The following is a 24,914-nucleotide window of genomic DNA, read 5'->3' as shown; positions in this document are numbered from 1 at the left end:
TATTTTCTCTCTATTCTTATACACAGCCTATATAATTCTTTAATTATTCCCTGCAAACTGCTCTTCTGTGTGCTTTTTTTGTGTGCTCTCCCCTGTCCATTCTTTGAGCTGGTGTGTAACTCTCTACCCTTCCCTGCTGCTATCCTTAACATGGGTCCACCTGACTTGCATATCTTTCTCTGAATAACAGCTAAATGGTAGTAAATTTGCACGGTTTACAAAGTTGGCATTCCTCGGTCGCTCTTCATTGGGGGACACCTAACTGATGGGTATATGCTCTTGCCACTAGGAGGCGCTGACACCAGGAAAAAAAGTCTGCTCCTCCCTGGCAGGATATACCCGCCCACCTGTAGTGAGGTCATCAGTTTTAGCTAGTATCAGCAGGAGGCAAGCATGACATGATGCAGATGGCTGAAGACATCTTGGGTGAGTATGGGGCAACAGAGATGAGTATTCAACACCCCCTCCCTGAACGAGCAGTGGTATTATGCCCCTATTTCTGGGGCTGTTTTTTGGGGGGGTCCGGGCAGTGAGGGGGTTAACCCTTGCTATTTTATTCATGCAGCTTCGGCTACACCAAATGACTTGGGTAGGGGGTTACCAGGAACTTTTTCCCGGACGAGTGCTTTTCAGCCGGCGGGAGTTCGGGGGAGGATCATGGCGGCACATAGCTCCGCCCTTGATCCCCTGACTCAACACACGGGCCGGGAGGCCAGGCAGCTCCTCCTCTCCGGCTCGCGCGCTGCTAGGGGGCAGGGTTCAGTGAGGTATGCACTTCTCAATGTGCCTCTAGCTAAGCCCTCCTTCCCCGCTGTGAGCACTCCGTTAGGAAGTTCTTCTTGCTCCTGAGGCTGTAGCTAGGTGGGAGCTCGTTATCCGGCCTGCTATTTCCCCTACCTCTGAGCTGTGCAGCGGCTTGGCAGGTGCTTCTATAGCACGCTGCTATGAGCCGTTGCTGCTCCAGGGGTTTTTCCATCTGCCTGCAGAGAGACAGGTTCTGCGGGCAGCACTTTGCTCCCTGCGCCCCACGCTCCCTTCCGGCCACATTATTGTATTTTTTATATTTTTTAACACATGATTAAAAAAAAAATATATATATATATATATATATATTCCTTGGTTGGGCACCCTCTTATGGCCAATACTTGTATTGCACTGTTCTCATCAGTTTAATATCTGCATTATTGCTCACTGTCACAGGGGATATATTAGCGCATATACAGACCGCCGTGGCGGGTTATTGCCAGGGTTTCACGTTCCCTTGGAACCTACCGGGGGATATATTTTAGCAATCTGTTCCCTCCTACCCCTGAGTGCCATGTCATGTGCAAGCTCTTTTGTGTTCCTGGCAGACGCTCAGGTTTCCTCATCTGTCAGGTCTGCCGACCACCTATCCTTGGGGTGTTCTTGGCATGTCATGCTATGTGATTCTCTTCTCCACAGGCTACTGCATCTGCGGCTAGTGCTCTGGATCCCCACATCCAACGCAGGCCTTCATGGGAATATTCCTGCGGGGCATGGATTGGACCTGATATCACTATGCCAGACAGTAGTCTCACCTGTCATTCACAGCTGCCACGTCCACGGCTGGTTCTCCGGTACCCCACTGCTGGTGCGAGGTGTCCAACAGAATGACTCGTTATTTACTATGGACCCATACCAGTAAGCCAGACACTGGTCTGCATGGTTTCCTCTGCCACCTGTCATTCATCACACAGCTGATGTATCTGCGGCTGGAGTTCCGGTCCCTCACTGCTGTGTGAGGTGTCCTACGGAATCACTCGTTGTCTACTATGGACCCATACCAGTAAGCCAGACAGTTCTCTGCATGGTTTCCTACACCTCCTTTCACACGGCTGATGTATCTGCGGCTGGAGTTCCGGTACCTCTCTACTGTGTGAGGTGTCCGACGGAATGACTCGTTGCCTACTACGGACCCATACCAGTGTGCCAGACAGTGGCCTGCATGGTTTCCTCTGCCGCCTGTCACCCGGCTGATTTATCTGCGGCTGGGGCTCCGGTTCCCCACTGCTGTGGACGTTATATGTAGAATTGCCCCAGCATGTCCTAGGACCCTATACGGGATGACAGGGATGCATTCCATGGCTCCTATCTCCGGGGGGCGGGGTTTTTATCCATATCTCCTAGGCCTCCACGCCCTCCCACTTATGGCAAAGGGGCACAGTTATTGCCTATCTTACTGTCCCCCTTTTTCGCCAGCACCTGGAGGTGTTCTTTTTCAGCCAGATTGTTGTCTGCTTGGTTTCCGTCGCCTTCGGTCTCTGATCTCAGGAGCCGACTTTGGGCTGCCGCGGTCTTAGCCAGGTTTCCTGTACTTCACTACTAGGTGAGGGATCTGGAGGAGGGTCCCTACAGGTACACGGGATTGATGCCAGTCAGACAATTTTCGTCTGTTAGGTCTTCTACACCACCAGTTCGTTGGTTAGATATGCCGCACACCAGTTCCCCGCCTTCTGTGGGAGGTTGCATTGAGTTGACCCTGTGCGCCCAGAAATCCTATTCCAGTCGGCCAGACGGTTTTCTGCATGGCTTGCTACTATGTCGGGTCAACTACCATACGCTTTCCCCACTGTGGATGGTAGTTCAGGTAACCCACTGCCAAGGTGTAGTTTCGAGTCTCCCCATGTTGCTCCGTGGGCCTAATGCAATGCACCACATACTGGTTTGTGGGCTTCCCTGCTTTATCAGGTCCTTTTCTGCATACCTGCTACTCTGTCTGAAGGCTGGTATCTCACTCCACTGTATGTTTCCGTATGAGGGACCCGGTGCTGCCAAGGTCCCTATGCCACATAGTCAGACTGTGTCTGCATGTCTCATGTTCCACATACATTCCTCATCTCTTGAGTCTGCTCCAGCAGTCTTGGTGTGTGAAACCATTAGGAGATGGGGTGTTTTTTTTTCCTACAGGTCCCAGGGATTTTCTCAGCATCACTCTGTTCCCCCTTTCTAGGGTTGCAATGTGGGTCTGCTAGAGGCATACCTCCTTTCCTTCTGGTCCTTTTGATGTCTGCGGTTTCTTTCATGGCTGCAGTCCAAATGGTACCACACTACAATCGTGAGGTACCCATGTCTGTGTCCCTACATACGTTAAGGCCGTTCTGTAGTGTAGAGGCCACCTTTCCTTCCTGTGATTTTGTTTCCGCAGTTATGCGACAGTTGAGCACCTGTTACATGGGGCCTGTTAGGGCGACACAGTCAGTTTAGCCCCTCCATGTGCCTCCAGGTACTTTTCAGTTTTTTTCTGCCAGGGCGTCTCAGGCACCTACTCTGTTGCCTTAGTCATCGTCCGGAATGGCTCTCAACACGTCTTGTATTTTTGCCCAGCTCCAGTGTACAAGATTCCGATCCCTCTAGGGACACAAGGGAGCTCCTCTATACAGCGATGGGCTGTCGCTGGGGCCCTGGGGGCTACGTCCACCCAATTTTTGTTCCGTGGCTATGGGACAGCATTTCCCTGCTCCTACAGTGCCTGGTGAATTTGCCTATCCCCTTTCCACAGGGGGTACGTGGATCTGGGTGTTTGACAGGGTCAGTACCTGAGTTTCATCTCGACCACCCTTGTTTTCCCTCCACTAGGGGGACTATTTTGTTGATTTTTTTTCTGCCGAAAAATGAGTTTATGTAATCTTGTATGGCCGGCGACAGCTGGTCTAGCCACCGTCTGTTGTTCGGGTCCTACCAGTGCTCTTCTCCTCCCTCTGAGCAATCTCCCTGGAAGGGTGTGTTCTTCCTTCCCTTTTTGTCTGTGTCAGTTGTACTCCACTGACACCATAGTCTTCTGGAGTAACCTTCCTGGGCCCAGAACATGAGAGTTCCGGCTGGGTTCCCCTTTGTTTTCCCCCTCCGTTCCCATTCTAGCGGGACATTTTTTCGCTGGGATTCAAGACCGGTTAGATTTGGCTCGGACTCTGTCCTAGGATACTGTGGCGTACCTTCCTTTCGGGACACTCTTCCGGTCCTTGGGCCTTGGGGATGGTTGAGGTATCGGGCATGTGTAGTGATCCGGCCCAGGCTCCCACACGATCTCATTGATGGTGCGGTCTTTCTGTACTGCACTTTTTCACTGTTTCATGTTTCGACATGGAAGTTTGTAGTCTGAAGAGTTTTTGCTGGTGTCTGTTTTCCTTACTCTTCATGTGTGAGTCATCCAGGTGACTCAGGAACCTCCAATTTCCATGTCGGCCGCTCCGGCGTTCTGGGATGCTCCTTTTCGGGGTATTCTGCTGGTTTCTTGTCCGTTTGATTTCACTGGCTCGTCTTCCAGGTGATTCAGTCGTCTCCAGTTTCCACGTCGGTCTCTCCAGTACCCAGCATGCCCCCTTTTCATGGCGTTCCGCTCCTTTCTTCCTTCAGGGGTTCATGTCCTCTCGAGTTAGAGAGCATCCTTGTCATCCGGACTGCACCAGCCCGGCTGCTGTCACCTTCCGGGTACTCATGGCGGGCCCCTGCTGTGTCCCTTGGAGTTGTTTCCTATCTGCTTCCGGGATGGTTCCGACCCATCTGGCTTCTTGGTCGCCCTTTTCTTGTCTCTCTATATGGCCTGGGTGTCTTGGGTCTCTACAGAGGACAGTCACTTCCTGGGCATCCTAGTCCATCTCCATGGATGAGGGATCTTCCGAAAGCTCAACTTCTGGGCCTAGTTTGTCTGTGGCCTGGGGGCTCGTTCGCAGGCCTTGTGGACACGTGAGTTTGGTCTCAGGACTGATTCCCTTTCTCTGGTGGTTGTTCTTCCCACCCTAGGAGACTGCTTTGGTATGTCCCATCAGTTAGTTGTCCCCCAATGAAGAGCGACCGAGAAAAGGAGATTTTTTTTGTACTCACCATAAAATCACTTTCTCTTAGCCTTCATTGGGGGACACAGCACCCACCCATTTCTTCATTTTTTCGTCCAGAGTATCTTTTTTTATCCGGGATTCGTTTCTAGGGTCCTTCGTACTTATGTCTTTGTTGGCTTCTCCTACTGCTTTGTGATGAAACTGATTACCTCACTTCCAGTGGGCGGGTATATCCTGCCAGGGAATAGCCGACTTTTTTTCTAGTGTTAGCGCCTCCTAATGGCAATAGCATATACCCATCAGTAAGGTGTCCCCGATGAAGGCTACGAGAAAGAGATTTTATGGTGAGTACAAAAAAAGATCTCTTTTTTGCAGCTCTGCAATGATGGAGGTGGTTAAGGGAACACTAAAAACTATCCAATAAAAGTCTACTGTGCAGTTGTACCCTTGTTCATATGCTCTATAAGGGCATGTAGCCATCATATAGGGTGGTTTGCCACTGAGTGTCTATATATTTAATGGACATACATTCATATGAATGGCTGCCATGTACTGCATGGAAAGCTGATCATAAGTTTTAGAGAAGTTGGACCCACAGCAGTCAGTTTATCACCATGCCAGTCCTTATTATGGGGAGGCTTATGATTTGCTATTTACAGATGTATTATCCTTTTTTTTTCAGGCACGCTTGTACAGTTTGCAATCTGATCCCGCAACCTACTGCAATGAACCTGATGGTAAATTAATATTTAGTACAGTACAAAAATGTAACTTGGGGATAGATTTAAAGGGGTTATCACATACCCTTGCCCCGTGGCACTTAGCTACCAGGGAGCGTGCCGACACAGATGTACTGTACTTTTCTCCCTGGTTAAAGTGGATGGGCTGTGTTACCAGGGCTGGGACTATATTGCAACTGCAGCATGTGGGCCAACCACACTCTATTGCAGTGGCAAAGTGAAGTTGCTCTGGTGACACAGTGTGCTGGGTAGCAAGACTAAGTGGTAACTTCTTATGTGCTGGGATATAACCATTATTCATGGTAAAAACGTACTGCTATCAGTTGATATAAAGAGAATCACCTAGCATTCTTTCATGAAAAGGCAGATGGGATGATCAGTGTTGATGGTTCATTTATGTAGGAAAATGAGGGGAGAGATATATCAAAACTTGGACAGTGGAGCAGTTGCCCATTGCAACTAGTCAGATTCCAGCTTTCATTTTTAGGAGGACTTTTTAATATGAAAGAATTTGGTTGGTTGTTATAGGCTCTGCTGCTCTGTAGGTTTGGAAACATTTTCCCCTAAGTGCATGAGCATTTCCACAACTGGAGTTTATGGGATCTGTGCAGTGAGGACAAGCGGGGCTCTGTGCACCGAGGACAAGCGGGGCTCTGTGCACCGAGGACAAGCGGGGCTCTGTGCACCGAGGACAAGCGGGGCTCTGTGCACCGAGGACAAGCGGGGCTCTGTGCACCGAGGACAAGCGGGGCTCTGTGCACCGAGGACAAGCGGGGCTCTGTGCACCGAGGACAAGCGGGGCTCTGTGCACCGAGGACAAGCAGGGCTCTGTGATAGGCTTCCAGCTCACATAGCAGAATGATTGACAAGCCAGGCGCCTGCACAGAGCCCTGCTTGTCCTGCCCTCACTTCTTGTATTTTGTCTCTGCAGGCATTTTATCACCCAAATGTATACCCATTTTAACAAATGTATAATACAAATTTACATTTGATGCTATATTTTACATTATATAAAACGTTTCTGCAAATGACAGGTACACTTTAAGGCTTACTTCAGTTTTGGAATAGTGTGGGTATGTGCACATGTATTATAGACTAGTGTGGTTAGAATCCAATATATACATCACACATAAACTCCAGTTTTGGAAGGACTCATATGCCACCTTTGAATATTTGGGCACTTAATGGAAAATGTATCCAAACTTGCAGAGCAGCAGATGCCTATAACAACCAATCAGATACTTTCATTATAAAAATACATATAACATTATTATATTCATTATATACATTTATTTTGCATATGACTGGTACACTTTAAGGTTGTCGCTTTAACAGACAAAGCATTAAAGGGGTACTCCAGTGAAAACCTTTTTTCTTTTAAATCAACTGGTGCCATAAAGTTAAACAGATTTGTAAATGACTTCTATTAAAAAATCTTAATCCTTCCTGTACTTATTAGCTGCTGAATACTACAGAGGAAATACTTTTATTTTTGGAACACTGTGCTCTCTGCTGACATCACGACCACAGTGCTCTCTGCTGACATAATAATAATAACTCTTTATTTATATAGCGCTCACTCCTATTTGTAGATGTTGTCCTTAGTGGGATTTGAACCCAAACCACAGTGCTGCAAGATAACAGTGCTAACCACTGAGCCACAGTGCTGCCCTAACCATATATTTGCTAAAATGGACAGAGATGTCAGCAAAGAGCACTGTGGTCATGATGTCATCAGAATCTCCTCTGTAGTATTCAGCAGCTAATAAGTACAGGAAGGATTAAGATTTTTTAATAGAAGTAATTTACAAATCTGTTTAACTTTATGGCACCAGTTGATTTAAAAGAAAAAAGGTTTTCACCGGAGTACCCCTTTAATTGTAGTGTTTATATCTCTGATCCTCCACTAACAACCTTAACATGTCCTGTGAATGACAGGTCCTTTTGCACAGTTTGACAAATGGTTGACTTCCTGGGACTCGGAAGAAAGAAAAACTGAAATCTCAGAACTACTGGTTTCCAGCCCTTCCATCCGTGCACTGTACACCAAAATGGTATTTCTATATACATTTTTCCTATATACAGGGGAAGCATTTAGAATGTATAAACCCAGAACTGTCCGCAGATCCTTGTACAGGTTCTCATCCTAAATAATAATCTTCCTGGTTGTTAGCTGAGATCAGAGTGGAACCGCCGACAATCTCAATTTTATTGGTTTGTTGTTTTGTCAAAGGTTTACCATCCCAGTTCAGTTTCATGCATACATTTTAAACCTTTTCATTATTGGCAACTGTTTCATAGGATCCCCAGTGTGACCACCAGTCCAGAGATTGCTCCTGTTTGTAGATAAAGATAGTCTCTGTATGGATGACTTCTGGTAAACTAGAGGATTACATCATGGCCGATTACATCCCTCGTGGCAGCTCAGCCAACTCCCTTCCCTGTTTCTTTGTATGACCTACCCCCACCTGTGTAAAGTTGTTCTCAATATAGGATGTCTGCTCTCTTTATGCAACCAGGAAAGCAGTGATGAAGTAGGAAGAATCAGAGGAGCCAAAAAGAATGTTTTTTTTTATTTTTTGCCTACATGATTTAAGCAAACTAGGGGAGTATTTATCATCTTTTATTATTCCTGAGGCCACATTTTAGGCAGGCCCTTTTTTCTCTGTTCTCAAGCTGAATTCATTGCATCATCTCCAGTAGTATTAGCAAGGGACATCCTCAGTATTGTGTTGGCAGTTCCTTGCCTTTCTATATAGCCATTCACAGAACTCTCTGGCTCTAGTGCTAGCCTGCTGGTGCAAACGCTACAAAAATCTCCCCTTTCTCAGCTTGTCTTCTATTTTGCAGCCACCTAGACAAGATTATCTCTAAGGCAACAGTCGGCAAGCACTCCCATCTGCCCCAAAGCAAATTCTAAAGCCCTGACACCCCTAAAAAAAAGGTGGGATACATTTTAGTAATCTCAAGCTTGTGTCTTTTTTAAAGAAAGCTAAATCAAAAGCGCCAAAAATAGCTTTTCTTTAAACTGCGACAGTCCTGATTCCCACTCCTTTTCAGGATATTTCCAATGCTTGCAACATATAGTAGTCTCTGCAGGCTACAAGATTCCATTCTGTACCCCCAAAAGGAACACCTCACTCAGAGGGCTACCCAGTTTAAACTATTATACACGTCTCTGCTTACCTCATAAGTTGCATTCTAATGTTGATTTAGGGCGCATGATTGAAAAAGCATGTGCTGAACTCAACATGACATTAACAGTTATGGCAGAGAAAATCTTTAGATGTTTAGGCTATATAGAGTGAATCAGGTTTACCCACCATTTTGAGTAAATCGGATTTTCTTACCCTTTCTCCTTCGCATCGAGAACTGGTGGAGAAGGAGATTTTTGAGGAAGGAGGTTTCTTTAGTGATCACAATGGTGAACTCTTCAAGTACTGGTCCTGATGGGAGACCCACTTACCCAAAGTACTACATTTTGTGAGCACAAATGGGCAATTTCATTGATGAATAACTATATCTATAATACTTTATCCCAGGCAGGCACAGATCAAACCCCTAGGGTCATTGGGAAGATTAATACGTGTCCAGAGGAAATGTTGCTGAGTTGCCCTTAGCAACCAATCAGATTGCTTTTATTTTTATTTTTCAGAAGCCTTTTCAAAGATGAAAGAAGCCATCTGATTGGTTGCTATGGGCAACTCGGCAACTTTTCCTCTGGACAGATTTTGATAAATCTCCCCCATTGACATTATCTTATTGATAGTCTGAGGAACCTATTAGATGGCCTCAGCTGCGGTGTAAGCAAGCTCACAGCTGGAAACCTGTTTCTTCCCTTAGTTAATTGAATAATGACCAACAAGAGGTTATCCAGCATCCTTAAAGGGGTACTTCACCCCTAGACATCTAATCCCCTATGCAAAGAATAGGGGATAAGATGCCTGATCGCGGGGCTCCCCTGTCTGGTTTAGCAATGGAGGCTTGTGACATCATGGCCGCGCCCTGCTTGTGACTTCACGGCCATGCCCCCTCAATGCAAATCTATGGACTGCATTGAGGGGGCATGACCGTGACATCACGAGCCTGCGCCCCACATTGCCATTCATCTGGCACGGAGCGAAGTTTGCTCAGTGCACCGGATGTGTGGGGTGCCACAGCAGAGATCGCTGGGGTCCCCAGCAGCGGAACCCCCATGATCAGAGTTCTTATCTCATATCCTTTGTATAGGGGATAAGATGTCTTGGGGCGGAGTACCCCTTTAAAGATTCCCTTACATCATTTGAAGCATTCTAGCAACTTTGGATTTCTTATCTTGCTACTTAGTCTTAATCAGAAGTAGACGTTGACTTGTTCCCCCTTTCCGCCTTAAAACACCCCTGATTATTCTATTCTCTTTCTTTTATAAAAGTTATGTCTTTCTCCTCTTTGTGCCTATTTTCCCCAGTTTATCCATTAAATGTATTTTTGGAATCCTTTATTACATCGTCTAATAAACATCTGATTCCTCTTTTTAAGCTCTACTTAAAGGGGTACTCCACTCCTAGACATCTTATTCCCTATCCAAAATATAGGGGATAAGATGTCCCCACTGCCGTTGGGATTCAGCCATACGTGTGCACAGCTCCACCTTGGCTCTACCTAGGGTTTCTGTTACTAAAGCATATTCTGCCTCATTCCGCTCCAGCACTGCAGTCAGCATACTTAAACAATACTCCAAGTGGATCGGTTCCCATTTTCTGAGGAAAGCTGAGTCGTCTAAATACTGCGAGGGTTCTTTAAAATTCCTTAGTCCTCCATTATTCAATAAGTTTACCCATGACTATGTTTTGTTTTATAATTTTGGGGAAAATTTCCTCGCCGAAATATTGGATCAGAAATCGTTTTTCTGCTCCATGCTAAAATAAAGAAGAAATATAGCAGAAATGGCACTTATTTTGCGTGGAAATTAAGTAGAATTTGGAGCTAAAATTGACTTAATGGGAGTTTACTTGCGAATTCCCCCAGAAAAATTGACATGTTAATTCTTCTGGCAAGATTTAGATCAGAAAATTCTGTGTGGAAATTATGCTGTGAGAACATAGTGGCTGAAATCCCTTTACAGTCAATTGGAGTCTGATTCAAGGCAGAAATAACACAAAATGTGTCAGATTTGGTGCAGATTCCATCTTAACTACTCAGTATAAATATACCATAAATATCTTGTGTGGTATATAAAAAACTGGTTCTGTTTTTTCCTCTAACTCTCAATATGTATTTTATAGGTACCTGCGGCAGTTTCACACTCAGAATTCTGGCAAAGATATTTCTACAAAGTATATCAGTTGGAACAGGTATTTAGCAACGTGTATTAGGATGTGTTTTTTTTTTTTACTTTTGTATGGACAGAATATTTCAGCTGACTTTGGGCTGCCTGAACACAACATAAACCCCTTAAGGACTCAGTGTTTTTGCATTTTCATTTTTTCCTCATCACCTTCTAAAAATCATAACGCTTTCAATTTTGCACCTAAAATTCCATATTATGGTAACAATTACACCTTATCTTTATTCTGTAGGTCCATACGGTTAAAATGATACCCTACTTATATAAGTTTGATTTTGTCGTACTTCTGAAAAAAATCATAACTACATGCACGAAAATGTATACGTTTAAAATTGTCATCTTCTGACCCCTATAACTTTTTAATTTTACCGCGTACGGGCCGGTATGAGGGCTAATTTTCTCTATCGGCTCCATTGGGGGACACAGACCGTGGGTGTATGCTGCTGTCTCAAGGAGGTGTGACACTATGGTAATTAAAAAAGTTCGGCTCCTCCCAGCAGGATATACCCGCCTTCAGGCCCTGAGCTAATCAGTTTAAGCTTAGTGTCTGAAGGAGGTGGACATGGTCTGGAATTCTCCAGACCAGGTCTTCAGATTTTTTGTTTTCCTAGTATAGGGATGTGTTAGTTTTTTTATTCCTTTTTCTTTCCTGTTTTCAGGTGGGGACTCAGGACTCCGGTTCCCTGTTTCCCCATTGCGAGTAAGGGGGCACAGACATTGCGTATATGCGCTGTAAACCCCCCCCTCGCCAACAGTCAGCGCCTGGGTTGGTACCTCATGGGTCCGGGTCCCCCTATTTTCCTGCTCGCTCTTACATAGCAGCCAGGCGTGATGCAGGTAACTAAAGCTGACTGAAGACTTCACTGAAGACCCCATTAGGTAAGTTCTTCTGACTGAGGTAAGTACTTTCCCCCTTTTTTCTCCTTAGGTGCGGACTTGCAACCTCTGGAGACCCCCTGTTTTTGGCCCACCTTTTCAGGTTATGGGGCTGGCTTATACAGGGGCTGGACTTTTATTCTGGGGGAGCAGTGACATCTTAGGGGGCATGTACTCTATGTTTTACATTGTATACTTCACTGTGTGTTTGTGTGTGTGTGGTTACTTGTGGCTACGACCGCAGCGCCTTATATGCGGCTGACAGCCGCAGCGCTGGTTCGGGCCGGGCGCTCTCTGCGCCGGCTTACTTTCACTTTCTCCTGCAGTCTCTGCCGGCGTATAGGCCTCCCCCTCTGTTCCCCCGAGCGCATATGCGGCGGACATGTGCGCTCGGGACAAGGAGCGGGCACCATTACAGCTTCTTCTCGGCCTGTATATAGCTCCGCCCACAGGCCTGTCGGAGCTCTTCAGAGGCGCGAAGTAGCCTCCAATGAGCGCTGTGGACGCGATTTTCAGATAGAAGGGGCCAATTAGTTAGTGCCTCTGCTTCAGGCACGCCACTCTCTACTATTGGCTGGCCTGTTTCTTACACTCTAGTTGCACGGAGCAGAGTTCTCCTCACTGCAGCTGCCAGGGGACACAGACTAGGGTGAGAAAGTTCCTGGATCTTTTCTCATTATGTCCGTACCCAGAGCTGTTCCTCCCTCTTAACAGAAACCTGGAACGTCAGTGACTTATTTTGTCTGTAAGCACTGTAATATCAAGATGCCTGGCTCTACCGAGCCCACTTGCCCTGCCTGCTCCACTGCTCCCCCAGACCCCCTGGTTCCCCCTGATGCCCTTTCGGTTCCGGTGGATTCAGCCGCTCCACCAGCCTGGGTTTCTTCCCTGACCCAGTATATGGCTGACTTGACCCAAGTCTCCCATTCGGTGGCTGAGGCCTCCCGGGAAGTGGTGTCCGCTTTGAAGGGGTCTTCCCTGCACAGGGCCTCTGAGAGGGCCCGCTCCTCGTCTCCACATACTTCACGCTCTCACAAGCGTACTAGGAGTGCCTCGTCAGGGTGGCCCCCCTCCAGGACTGCCTCTATTCGTTCACATTCTCCTGGTGAACTGGCGAACGAGGCTTCCGAGCCGACATCTGACTCAGAGGACCGCTCGGACTCAGTTGAAACGGTGAACTCATTGGTGACAGCCATAAGAGACACCTTCCCAGGATCTTCGGATGTCACTCCAGGAGTATCCTTTCATCGTGCCAAGCCAGCACCTTAAAGGTTCAGCTCTCACACTGACTTTGACGACATTCTGGAATCTGCATGGAAACATCCAGACAAGAGGTTCCCGGGAATCAAGACGATTCAAGAACGTTATCCATTTGACAAGGACTTTGTCACTAAGGTGGTTTCCCCTCCCTCAGTGGATCCACCAATCTCCCGGATCTCTAAGGCGACTACACTGCCTCTGGCAGATGCCGCTGCCTTCAAGGATTCTACGGACAAGAAGGTAGAATCCTTAGCGAAGTTTGCCTCTGAAGCAGCTGGCTCTTCTCTTCTTCCCATCTTCGCCTTGACATGGGTGTCCAAGGCCCTGTCGGAGTGGTGCCATAAGGGTATCTTAGCGGAATCCCCCCCAGAGGATCTATCTGCTTTTGCTCTCCAATGCTCTAAAGCTGGGGACTTCCTGTGTGCAGCTTCCATGCAGTCAGCCCGTTGTTCTGCCTTTGCTGTGGGTCACTTAGCGGCTCTCCGCCGCTCTATGTGGCTTAAAGCTTGGAATGCGCATGCCGCTTCCAAAAGGTCTCTCACTGAGCTTCCTTTTACAGGTGGCTGTCTTTTTGGCAAGCGCTTTAATGAGATTATCTCTGAGGCAACGGGAGGTAAGAGTTCCTTGTTGCCTCAAAATAAGGCTCGCCCTACTTCCCAAAGGAAGTCCTTTTCCTTTCGGTCCTTTCGGACCTTTTGGCTCCAGCAAAGGGTCCGGGCAGGCGCCTTCGCGGGACAAGAAGGCTCCCTCGTTCCGGGCGCGCCCTTCTTGGAAGTCGGACTCCAACCGGTCCGGCCGTTTTGCGCCCAAATCAGGCAACCGCAAACCCACTTCTGCATGAAGTGAGACCCCCACCCGCGTTTTTTTTTCGGGTGGGAGGTAGTCTCTTACTTTTTCAACACATCTGGACCTCAAACATTCAGCACTCTTGGGTCAGGGATGTGGTGTCCAACGGTTACCAAATGGAATTCGCCTCCCTTCCGAGGGATCGCTTTTTTCGATCCCGGGCCCCCCCGGTCTCATTCTCTGGTGAAGCAATTTCGAGAGGCTCTCCAGTCTCTCCCTCCAGGGGAATGGTTTCGGGGTTTCTATTCCAATCTTTTTGTGGTTCCCAAGAAGGACGGTTCTGTGCGACCAATCCTAGACCTCAAGCGTCTCAACCATCATCTTCTTATCCGCCACTTCCGAATGGAATCTCTCCGTTCGGTGGTGGCGTCCCTGGAACAAGGGTAGTTTCTTTCATCGGTGGACATCAAGGATGCCTACCTCCATGTTCCAATATTTCCTGGCCATCATCGGTACCTCCGCTTTGCGGTTCCGGAGGGGCATTTTCAATTTGTAGCCCTCCTCTTTGGTCTGGCCACGGCTCCTCGGGTCTTTACCAAGATCCTTGCGCCAGTGATGGGCCTGTTACGGTCGAGGGGAGTCTCGGTGATACCCTACCTGGATGACCTTCTCATCAAGGCTCCAACCAGAGCCCAGACTCTGGAGAATGTGGACGTCACTCTCCACACTCTGGATCACTTCGGGTGGATGGTCAACCGGGACAAGTCAGTCCTCTGTCCTACCCAGTCTCTAACCTTCTTGGGACTTCGCTTCGACACGGCCTCTGCCCGAATTTGCCTCCCGCTGGACAAATGTCTGGCGCTTCTGTCGGGGGTCCGCTCCCTTCGGACCCAGGTCTCAGTCCCCATCCGCACTTGTATGGAAGTCCTGGGTCGGATGGTGGCAACTATGGAGGCTGTACCCTTTGCCCAGTTTCATTACCGCCCCCTTCAACTGGCGATTCTCTCTCGATGGGGCAGGTCTCCTCTGTCCCTCGATCGTCAGATTGTTCTCCCTCGCAGGGTCCGTCAGTCTCTGCTCTGGCTCTGCTCCCCCCCTTCTTCTCCAAGGGCGGTCATTTCTTCCCCTTCACTGGCAGGTAGTTACAACGGATGCCAGCCTGTCGGGCTGGGGCGGCGTGTTCAGGGATTGGACGGTTCAGGGACTCTGGTCTCCCCGAGAGACCCTTCTTCCGATAAACATATTGGAATTACGGGCGATTCTTCTTTTGTCTTCTTCATTGGGAGTCCCGTCTTCAGTCCCGTCCTGTCCGCGTCCAGTCGGACAACGCCACGGCCGTGGCGTACATAAATCGACAAGGCGGCACTTGCAGCTCGGCAGCCATGGCCGAGGTGACCAAGATTCTCACCTGGGCGGAAAGCAAGGTTCCGGCCATTTCAGCGATTCACATTCCGGGAGTGCTCAACTGGGAAGCGGACTTCCTCAGTCGGTCCTCACCCGACCCCGGCGAGTGATCTCTACATCCAGAGGTCTTCGCGCAACTCTGCGACCTCTGGGGCATTCCGGACGTGGACCTTTTCGCGTCCCGGCACAATCGGAAGATTCTTCCTTTTGTGTCCAAGTCCCGGGACCTTCAGGCTCTGGCCGTGGACGCCCTAGTGATTCCTTGGGCGGGGTTTGCCCTACCCTATCTGTTCCCTCCCCTTCCGCTCCTTCCCAGGGTGCTGAGGAAGCTCAAAACAGAGGACGTCCCTGCCATTCTGGTAGCTCCAGATTGGCCCCGAAGGTCGTGGTACGGCGATGTAGTCAGGCCCCTGGACGATGCTCCACTGTGCCTTCTGCTCCATCCGGACCTGCTCTCTCAGGGTCCTCTTTACCACCTCAATTTACAGTTGCTGCATTTGACGGTGTGGCGGTTGAGACCGTGGTTTTGAGGGCCCGTGGGTTCTCTTCCCAAGTCATTCGCACCATGCTCAGGGCTCGTAAGCCCTCCTCCGCAAGAATTTACCACCGTGCTTGGCGGTCTTATTTTCGTTGGTGTGAAGCTCAGGACTTATCCCCGGTAAACTTCTCGGTTCCCCGTCTTCTCTCCTTTATGCAGTCGGGTTTGGAACTGGGGTTGTCTCTCAGTTCCCTTTTAAAGGTCAGGTTTCGGCCCTTGCTATTCTTTTCTAGCGGCCCCTGGCCTCTAATTCTCATGTCCGGACCTTCCTTCAAGGAGTGGCGCATGCTGTTCCTCCTCATCGGTCACCCTCTCCCCCTTGGGACTTGAATTTGGTTCTGAGTGCCCTCCAGGGCGAACCCTTTGAGCCCCTTAGAGAGGTGTCTCTCTGCCTCCTTTCTTGGAAAATTGCGTTTCTTGTTGCTCTCACCTCCATCCGGAGGGTGTCTGAATTGGCAGCTCTCTCCTGCCGTTCTCCGTTTCTGGTGATCCACCAGGACAAGGTTGTTTTCTGGCCAGATCCTTCCTTTTTGCCTAAGGTGGTTTCGGCTTTCATCTCAATGAGGACATCGTCTTCCCGTCTTTTTTATCCTTCTCCTTCTCATCCTAAGGAGCGCTTACTACACAAGCTGGATGTAGTTCAGGCTGTTTGGTCTTATCTCTCCATCACTTCTTCGTTTTGTCAGTGTGATTCCTTTTTCGTCCTTACGGAAGGTCGTCGTAAGGGACAACCTGCTTCCAAGGCCACCATTTCTCGGTGGATTCGGTCCGCCATTTCGGAAGCCTATCGCTGTAAGGGGAAGATTTCTCCTTTCAGGGTTGTGGCTCATTCTACCCGTCCTGTTGGGGCATCCTGGGCTCTCCAGAATAGAGCCTCGGCCTCGCAGATTTGCAAGGTGGCTACCTGGTCGTCTTTGCACACTTTCTCGAGGTTCTACAGAGTTCATACCTTCGCATCGGCTGATGCTAGTCTGGGTCGTAAAGTGTTGCAGGCGGCAGTGGATCGGCCGTCTGCCTGACTGCTTATCTGCCCACCCAAGGGACGGCTTTGGTACGTCCCACGGTCTGTGTCCCCAATGGAGCAGATAGAGAAAAGGAGATTTTTGTTTACTTAGCTTAAAATCTCTTTATCTGAGGATCCATTTGGGGACACAGCTCCCGCTTTTTTTGGGGTTTCCTTTGGTTCTCTGTCTGAGGGTGTGTTCGGTTATATATATATATTTTTTTTTCTTCTGGTTCTCGGACAGTTTGGGTTTTTTCTTGACCTGTTGGTCTCCTCCCATTGCTCTGGAACTAAAACTGATTAGCTCAGGGCCTGAAGGCAGGTATATCCTGCTGGGAGGAGCCGACCTTTTTTTATTACCATAGTGTCACACTTCCTATAGACAGCAGCATACACCCACGGTCTGTGTCCCCCAATGGATCCTCCGAGAAAAAGATTTTACGGTAAGTAAACAAAAATCTCCTTTTTTTCGCCGTGTTCTGAAGTTTTTATCGGTACCATTTTTGTATTGATCGGACTTTTTGATCACTTTTTATTCATTTTTTTTCATGATATAAAAAGTGACCAAAAATACGCTATTTTGGAGTTTGGAAATTTTTGGGCGCGTACACCATTGACTGTGCGGTTTAATTAACAATATATTTTTATAGTTCGGACATTTACGCACGCGGCGATACCACATATGTTTATTTTTATTTACACTTTTTTTTTTATGCGAAAAGGGGGGTGATTCAAACTTTTATTAGGGAAAGGGTTAAATGACTTTTATTAACTTTTTTTTTTTTCACTTTTTTTTGCAGTGTTATAGCTCTCATAGGGGGCTATAACACTGCACACACTGATGTTTTACCCTGATTCCTGCAAAGCCATAGCTTTGCATAGTTCAGCGTTTTAGGGGCTCGATTGCTCAAGCCTGTAGCTCAGGCTTGGAGCAATCGGACGCGACAGAGCAAGGTAAGGGGGCCTCCACTTGCGTCCTAGCTGATCGGGACATCGCGATTTTATCGCGATAGTCCCGATCAGCTCGACTGAGCTGCCGGGAAGCTTTTACTTTCGTTTTGGACGCTGCTTCTGAAGGGTTAATACCGAGCGGCACAACGATCTGTGATAGCCGGGACCGACCCGGTATAATGCAGGGTCACGGCGTGACCCTGATTTAAATACCGGGACCGGGCGCAGGGCGAACAAATTTGTAAAGCACTTCTATTTAAAAATCTTAATCTTTCTGGTACTTATCTGCTGTGAGCTCCAAGCAAAGTGGTGTATTTCTTTCCAGTCTGACCACAGTGCTCTCTGCTGCCACCTCTGTCCATGTCAGGAACTGTCCAGAGTGAAGCAAATCCCTAAAGCAAACCTCCCCTGCTCTGGACAGTTCCTGACATGGACAGAGGTGTCATAGAGAGCAATGTGGTCAGACTGGAAAGAACTACATATCTTCCTCTGTAGCATACAGCAGCTGATAAGTACTGGAAGGATTACAATTTTTAAATATAAATAATTTACTCATTTGTTTAACTTTCTGGCACCAGTTGTTTTGAAACTCTTTTTTTTTTCTCCACCTGAGTACCCCTTTAATAGCAGACTATGGCCGACATTTATCATTGTCTTTAGACTGTTTTTTGTTGTGTCTAGAAAAGGTGCAAAAAAGGCACAAACAGGGTTTATTTGCACCTTTTGGTTTACACACTTCTGCTGATTTTGGCAATACGCATGATATGGATGGGTTTCATGAACTGCGCCTTTTTGTGAAAAGGCGCAAAGCCACTGAAAACGACACCAGCCCAGACTTGGCTTAGCTTTTTAGTGTATGTGAAGAGAGAAATTTCAGAAAATGTGATCTGCACAAAATGTATCAAATGCTCCTACACATTACCAGCACACAAAAAAAGGTGTAGAAAAGTGCGCTACACCTACAATGATAAAGGCCTGTGTGTATTAAGTGTACATTGCTTACACTAAAATGTGGAATGACAGGAAGTGAGGGCCACATCATGGAAAATTTCAGGAGAAATAAAGTGTATAAGCTTTAGTGCTGATTCCACATTCTCCCACCAAACACCTATAGGTTATAAAGAGCCAGGTCATGACAGTAATATCTCTGAAACTTCTCTCTTCTTTCCTTGAGCCATGTCAATTTGTTCAGCCAGCAACATTGTTTTCACACTGACTGGTCAATGCAAAAGTAACCAACTTCTAGCTAGCACTAACAGTGTTTACAAATGGTGAGCACAGCTGACATTCTGGTTGCTTTTGCAACTATTTTAGTTGCTATCTACAGCCCTAATATTGTACATCAGAAACATACTCTGCAGTTTTTCAATTGGATTTAGTTGGCACTCAGTTCGCTATTTGTAGCATTACCAATTATCTTTCTTGTGAATGTGGAGATATCATCTATTTACTGTATCACTTGTATTTATCACTTGTATGTAATACAGGGTTTGTTTTTTAATAGAAATGACAATGACATTTGTGTTCTCAGGAAGAAGCTCGGAGAGATGCTCTTAAGCAGAGAGCTGAGCAGAGCGTACATTCTGAAGATCCAAGATGGGAGGAAGAAGAGGGTGAGCACATTGAATATATCTATATTACATTTAATGTATGCAACAGTTGGATACTTTCTATTAGCCTGCTTATTAAATCATGTTATGTTTTCTTCTTTTTTTATGTACGAAGCTCAAGGTGTCTAGGTCAGCTTCATGTAGTAAAGTTTTGACAGGGAAAGTGGAAGAGAAGATACAATGTACATGTGTTATAACTAAAACGCTTACCTTGTCATCTGAGTTCAACATAAACTTGTTACACTTTCAGAGTAATTCTAAGCTATGTCTACATTAATGTGACACCCAGGGGAGGGCTTCATTAATGCAGTAGTGTTCTGACTATAAATATCACCAGTGCTTAAATATAGTCTTCTTTGTCCTTAGAAGAATTTGTCGGAACAGGTTCACATCGTGGCTCCAGTTATGAAGATACTTTAAGGATATTACCTTCTGCCATTCCAACTCTCAATGTGGAAACCAGTTCTGAGGAGCCAGAACAACATGGCAAAGAAACTGTCTGTGTCACAAGCCCTTCAGAGAGCAGTGAAAGCATCTCCCCCATCACTCAAATTGACAATCCCGCATACCACGGTCCCACAGCTCCAGCCCATGACTCTGCCAGTCCATCTACAGTTACTGAAGAGTTACAAGAAGAGAACCCAAACCAGCAATCCCCTCAGAACTCTGAAGAACTAGTGGCCAAAGGAAACGCACACAATGCAGTGCGTAAGGATGACCCACCTTCTGATCTTCGGGTGTTTGAGCTTAACAGTGACAGTGGAAAATCCACACCTTCAAACAATGGACAGAAAGGTCTGATTTTATTTATTTTTACGTAACTTTTCCCAGTAGTTCAGACATATTTAGTAATAAATTAATTTGAGAGTTATGCTGAGGTCTTTTTTTTTGTATTGGTTCACCACTTTTATATTCATAGGGGCTGTCCAATTGAATGATACCTAGCCATTGTGTATTATCAAATCAATGATACCAAACCAATATATTGTGGCATTCCTTTTTTTTCTGTTAAACACTGCACAGCTGAGAGGACTGACACTAGTAAGCCAGCCTCTGCATGCTTGCTCCGTTGGAATGGCTTATTTTAATGATTAGGTGCCAGCACTGTCAAGAGAAATTACTTTACTTACCTTACATTGCAAAAGGAATGGCCGAACTGAATAATGTCTGTCTGGCTGTACAGTTGTATCACCTGACCTCTAATTAGTCTAATTTAGTTGGGCTTCTTTACTTGCAGGTTCTAGCACAGATGTCAGTGAGGATTGGGAGAAAGACTTTGATATGACTGAAGAGGAGGTACAGCTGGCCCTGTCCCGGGTTGAAGTATCTGGTGAGGTGAGTGCTTTAGGTTAGGCTGATTTCAGATAAATACTGGTTTTACACTTGTTAATATTTTTAAATGTGCTGAAATAATGTGGTTACCCAGAGAGATACTTTTATTAGTTAAATGAATTGCATCTTGCCTGTAGGTTGTCATGGCAACTGAGGCATTAGTCATGATTTCTGCCATGTGGATTTGCCTATGAGGACATACTCGTATATACTCGAGTATAAGCCGAGTTTTTCAGCACGATTTTTCGTGCTGAAAACACCCCCCCCTTGGCTTATACTCAAGTGAACTCTCCGCCTTCAGTGGTCTTCAACCTGCGGACCTCCAGATGTTTCAAAACTACAACTCCCACCATGCCCGGACATGTCCGAGCATGCTGGGAGTTGTAGTTTTGAAGCATCTGGAGGTCCGCAGGTTGAAGACCACTGCGGCCTTCGTTATCATCCAGACCCCCCCTGGGTTTTTGGGGTGAAATTAGGGGCCTCGGCTTATATTCGGGTAGGCTTATACTCGAGTATATAGGTTACTCTAGGTTACTTTACTTTGGTTACTTTAGTAAAATACTGATGCAATAATGTACTACAATACAGAGGTATTGCAGAGTATTTAACTTGCACAGTCATGTCAGTGTCAAGAACAACATCTTGTTTTAGAATGGAGCAGTGAGGTGCATGCATACCCCCATTCCATTAATTGTCTATGGAATACAGCACTTGGCTATCTCCAGCAGCTCCATAATCAATAGAGCAGCAATGTGCAGGCGTGACTCGCCACCCGTCCAAAACAAAGACTCAGGGCCCCATTCTGGAGATTGTGTGCATAAAGGGATCTTTGCATAGAGGATAAGTGTTGTAACTCTAAATACCCCTTGGTAACTCAGAATACCCGATTCAGCTACTTACCGACTGATGTGGTTTGGGGGGGGGGGGGGTTCAGTGGTAAGTCTCTTTAAAAATTCCTGTATGGTGCAAAAGTAGCACAAAAAAAAATTTGTACCCATAGCTACAGCATTGTAAAAATAAAAAGTTGCAGCTGTTGGAAAGTGGCGAGTTATAGGTTTCCTAAAGATGGTACCACTAAAAAATATATCCTAAAGGCCAAAATAGTTTGCTTTACATTGTCCATATCATTTCAAAAAACCTTTGACAGGTCACAGAGACATGTCAAAAGTTTTCATGGGTAGGGGGTCTTGGTGTTGAGACTCCCAGTAATCAGGAGAATGAACGGGGATAAGTGTGTGGCAGCTACCATGATGCGATCACGAGAAGCTGATCTGTTGTCATGGCAGCTTGAGGGACTGTACTAGGCCTATGACAGGCTGTATCAATAGAGTGTCCACCTAACTGATTAATGCTGTGCAATAGCATTGATCAGCATAAGGAATTCAATGATTGCTTATAATGGTCCCCCAAGTGTAAAACAAAAAAAAATTGTTTTTAATAATATTAAAGCCCCTCCCCTAATAAAAAATGTAATCACTCACCTTTTCCCTGTCAAATATATGTATGCAAAAAAATTTTTTTTTAAACAAACTGGATTAAAGATTTTTAGTTTAAACCCTACATATATAGATATATATATATATATTTTTTTTTACTCCAATATGACATTTTAATAGCTTATATAAATGTTATAATTGCTGGGCTTAAAGGGGTACTCCCCTGGAAAACTTTTTTTTTTATTAACTTGCACCAGAAGGTTAAACAGATTTGTAAATTACTTCTATTAAAAAATCTTAATCCTTCCTGTACTTATCAGCTGTTGTATGCTCCACAGGAAGTTCTTTTCTTTTAGAATTTCCTTTCTGTCTGACCACAGTGCTCTCGGCTGACACCTCTGTCCATTTTAGGAACTGTCCAGAGTAGGAGCAAATCCCCTAGGAAACCTATCCTGCTCCGGACAGTTCCTAAAATGGACAGAGGTGTCAGCAGAGAGCACTGTGGTCAGACAGAAAGGAAATTCAAAAAGAAAAGAACTTCCTATGGAGCATATAACAGCTGATAAGTACAGGAAGGATTAAGATTTTTTAATAGAAGTAATTTACAAATCTGTTTAACTTTCCGGCACCAGTTGATTAAAATAATAATAATAATGTTTTCAATGGGAGTACCCCTTTAAGTCTTATGTGTCCATTTGCAGTAATTTTTTTATTTTTAAAACTTGCCTTTTTATCTGTTTTAAGTTGTTTAAAATAGTATAAAATATGCTACTTCTACTTTAAAGCAGCACTGTCATTGTTAAAAACTTTTCATATATTGCAGGACTCATTATAATATGACATTTCACAATCTACACCTGTAAAAAAATGTTTACATTTTCACCTGAAATTCAAGCTCAAAATAGCCACCACTAGGGGTCGCCTGTCTTTTAGCCTGACAGACTAGTCTAGATTTTACAGCATACCGGATACCGGCCGTAAAGCATACCGGTATCCAGTATAGGAGATTTCTATTGATTGTATGCAAAACTACAGATAAAGGATGTGTGGACATGCTGTAAGCTGTAGTTTTACAACAGCTGGAGGCAACACTGCTCTAACACAGTTATTTACAAACATTGCAGCTTCAGTTGTTACTAAACTACAACTCCCAGCATGCTGAAATAGTCAAAGCTTTCTCGGACTCCTGAATGACAAAGAAGTTGATCAGACATTCAGGAGTCTGTGAAAGATGAATGACACACATAGTGACAGGTATGCTGATTAGCATCCAGCTTTACTAGGAGAAGATAAAACATATAGAACATGTATTCATAAAAATGCTGTACTTTTATCTAAAAAATCCTTGCACTCATTTTATAAAGATCTATTCCTATATTTATACATTTTATCCTGTTATGAATTCACCATAATGTCTTCTGATTACTGCAGGCAAGCTCCAAGTATCTTCCTCTGACACATGACACAGCATAAAACCAGAGAGGAAAGGGTTACAGAGTAGAGAGTACTGATTGGCTGACTGCACAGGCTTGCTCCTGTGAGGGAGACAGACTGACACGCCCCCTCCAGCCTGCACAATGAAAAAGTAACTCACCAGCAGATAAATGCTTATATCTCTGGATATATAGGTCCGAGACACATAAAAATTATATGCACATGATCAGGATTGGGTCCTGAGTAACATATCACTTTTGTTTGCACTATGACAGGTACACTTTAAGTTCCAGACATTTTTTTTCTGTGATCATGACAAATCCCTATAATAGATGTAGCATTACCTTTTTTGCGCCTTGCACAACACTCATTGATTAACACTGAATTTTGGATTGGCATGATTGTTCCATATAATAGGTAATTTTTTTTTTTTCTTGTACATATTTTCAGCTCGAGGATGAAGACTGGGAAAACTGGGAATAACTGGTGGAGAGATGACTGCTACTTCACCTGGACACTACATACAGCTCAAAACCTTGTCCTCCAACTTCATTTGCCACACATCCATCATGCTCCTCTGATCTGTACTGGGTGGCACATCATCTGGACAGGAGAGACCAAATGCATTAGTGTGTATTGGCATAGAAGGGTCTTCAGGCATAGCTAAATATTTGTTTTATGTTTGCCCTTTCTCTGCAGAGCCTTTTCTTCTCCTGTTTGATTAAAAATCTGATTCTCAGTCCTGTTGACATTTATTGCTATCTGGAGGCAATTGCATGTGGATGTGATGTTCCTCGGCAGGACTGCTTAGTAGCTGCTTTTTGTGTTGTAAACTGCTTCAATAGATTAACATTCTGATTTGGAAACATGACACTGAACAGTACAGTTTTTATTCCAACCTGCCCATTTTAACCTGCATTGAATTGGGTGTACAGATTGCTTATGCAGAATGAGACAGGAAACACTATACAGAATACAGTGGTCCCTCAAGTTACAATATTAATTGGTTCCAGGACGACCATTGTATGTTGAAACCATTGTATGTTGAGACCAGAACTCTATGGAAATCTGGTAATTGGTTCTAAAGGCACCAAAATGTCATCCAAAAATAGGAAAAAGTGAGAATTAAAGAAAAATAAGTAGATAACTAATATAGATAAAGCAAATCCTTATATATAAAAGTAAGAAAGATCTGCTGGGAGCTGTAAATCACTGTCTAAGTCAGTGTTTCCCAAGCAGGGAGCCTCCAGCTGTTGCAAAACTACAACTCCCAGCATGCCCGGACAGCCAAAGGCTGTCTGGGCATGCTGGGAGTTGTAGTTTTGCAACAGCTGGGGGCACCCTGCTTGGGAAACACTGGTCTATGTAGAGGACAGGCACTTCTTCAGGGTCCTCTACAGTACATGGTGTCCTAAAAAAGTA

General features: G+C 45.7%; 1 protein-coding gene across 2 annotated transcripts in view; it reads left to right on the top strand.

Annotated features, from left to right (window-relative positions):
• BSDC1 (BSD domain containing 1) overlaps positions 1-24,363 on the top strand; it is a 38,500-nt gene extending 14,137 nt beyond the window's left edge. For both annotated transcript variants that reach the window (XM_056556545.1, XM_056556546.1), the window contains exons 5-11: positions 5,479-5,533; positions 7,475-7,590; positions 10,801-10,869; positions 19,212-19,293; positions 19,657-20,085; positions 20,528-20,625; positions 23,943-24,363. In XM_056556545.1, coding sequence (XP_056412520.1) covers positions 5,479-5,533; positions 7,475-7,590; positions 10,801-10,869; positions 19,212-19,293; positions 19,657-20,085; positions 20,528-20,625; positions 23,943-23,975 — 882 coding nt within the window. In that variant the 3' untranslated portion in view covers positions 23,976-24,363. The remainder of the gene's footprint in view (positions 1-5,478; positions 5,534-7,474; positions 7,591-10,800; positions 10,870-19,211; positions 19,294-19,656; positions 20,086-20,527; positions 20,626-23,942) is intronic.
• Positions 24,364-24,914: the final 551 nt, after the last annotated feature.

The sequence above is a fragment of the Hyla sarda genome, chromosome 2 (assembly GCF_029499605.1).
Source record: "Hyla sarda isolate aHylSar1 chromosome 2, aHylSar1.hap1, whole genome shotgun sequence".
Taxonomy (NCBI): Eukaryota; Metazoa; Chordata; class Amphibia; order Anura; family Hylidae; genus Hyla; species Hyla sarda.
This window is presented reverse-complemented; position numbering and strand designations above follow the sequence as displayed.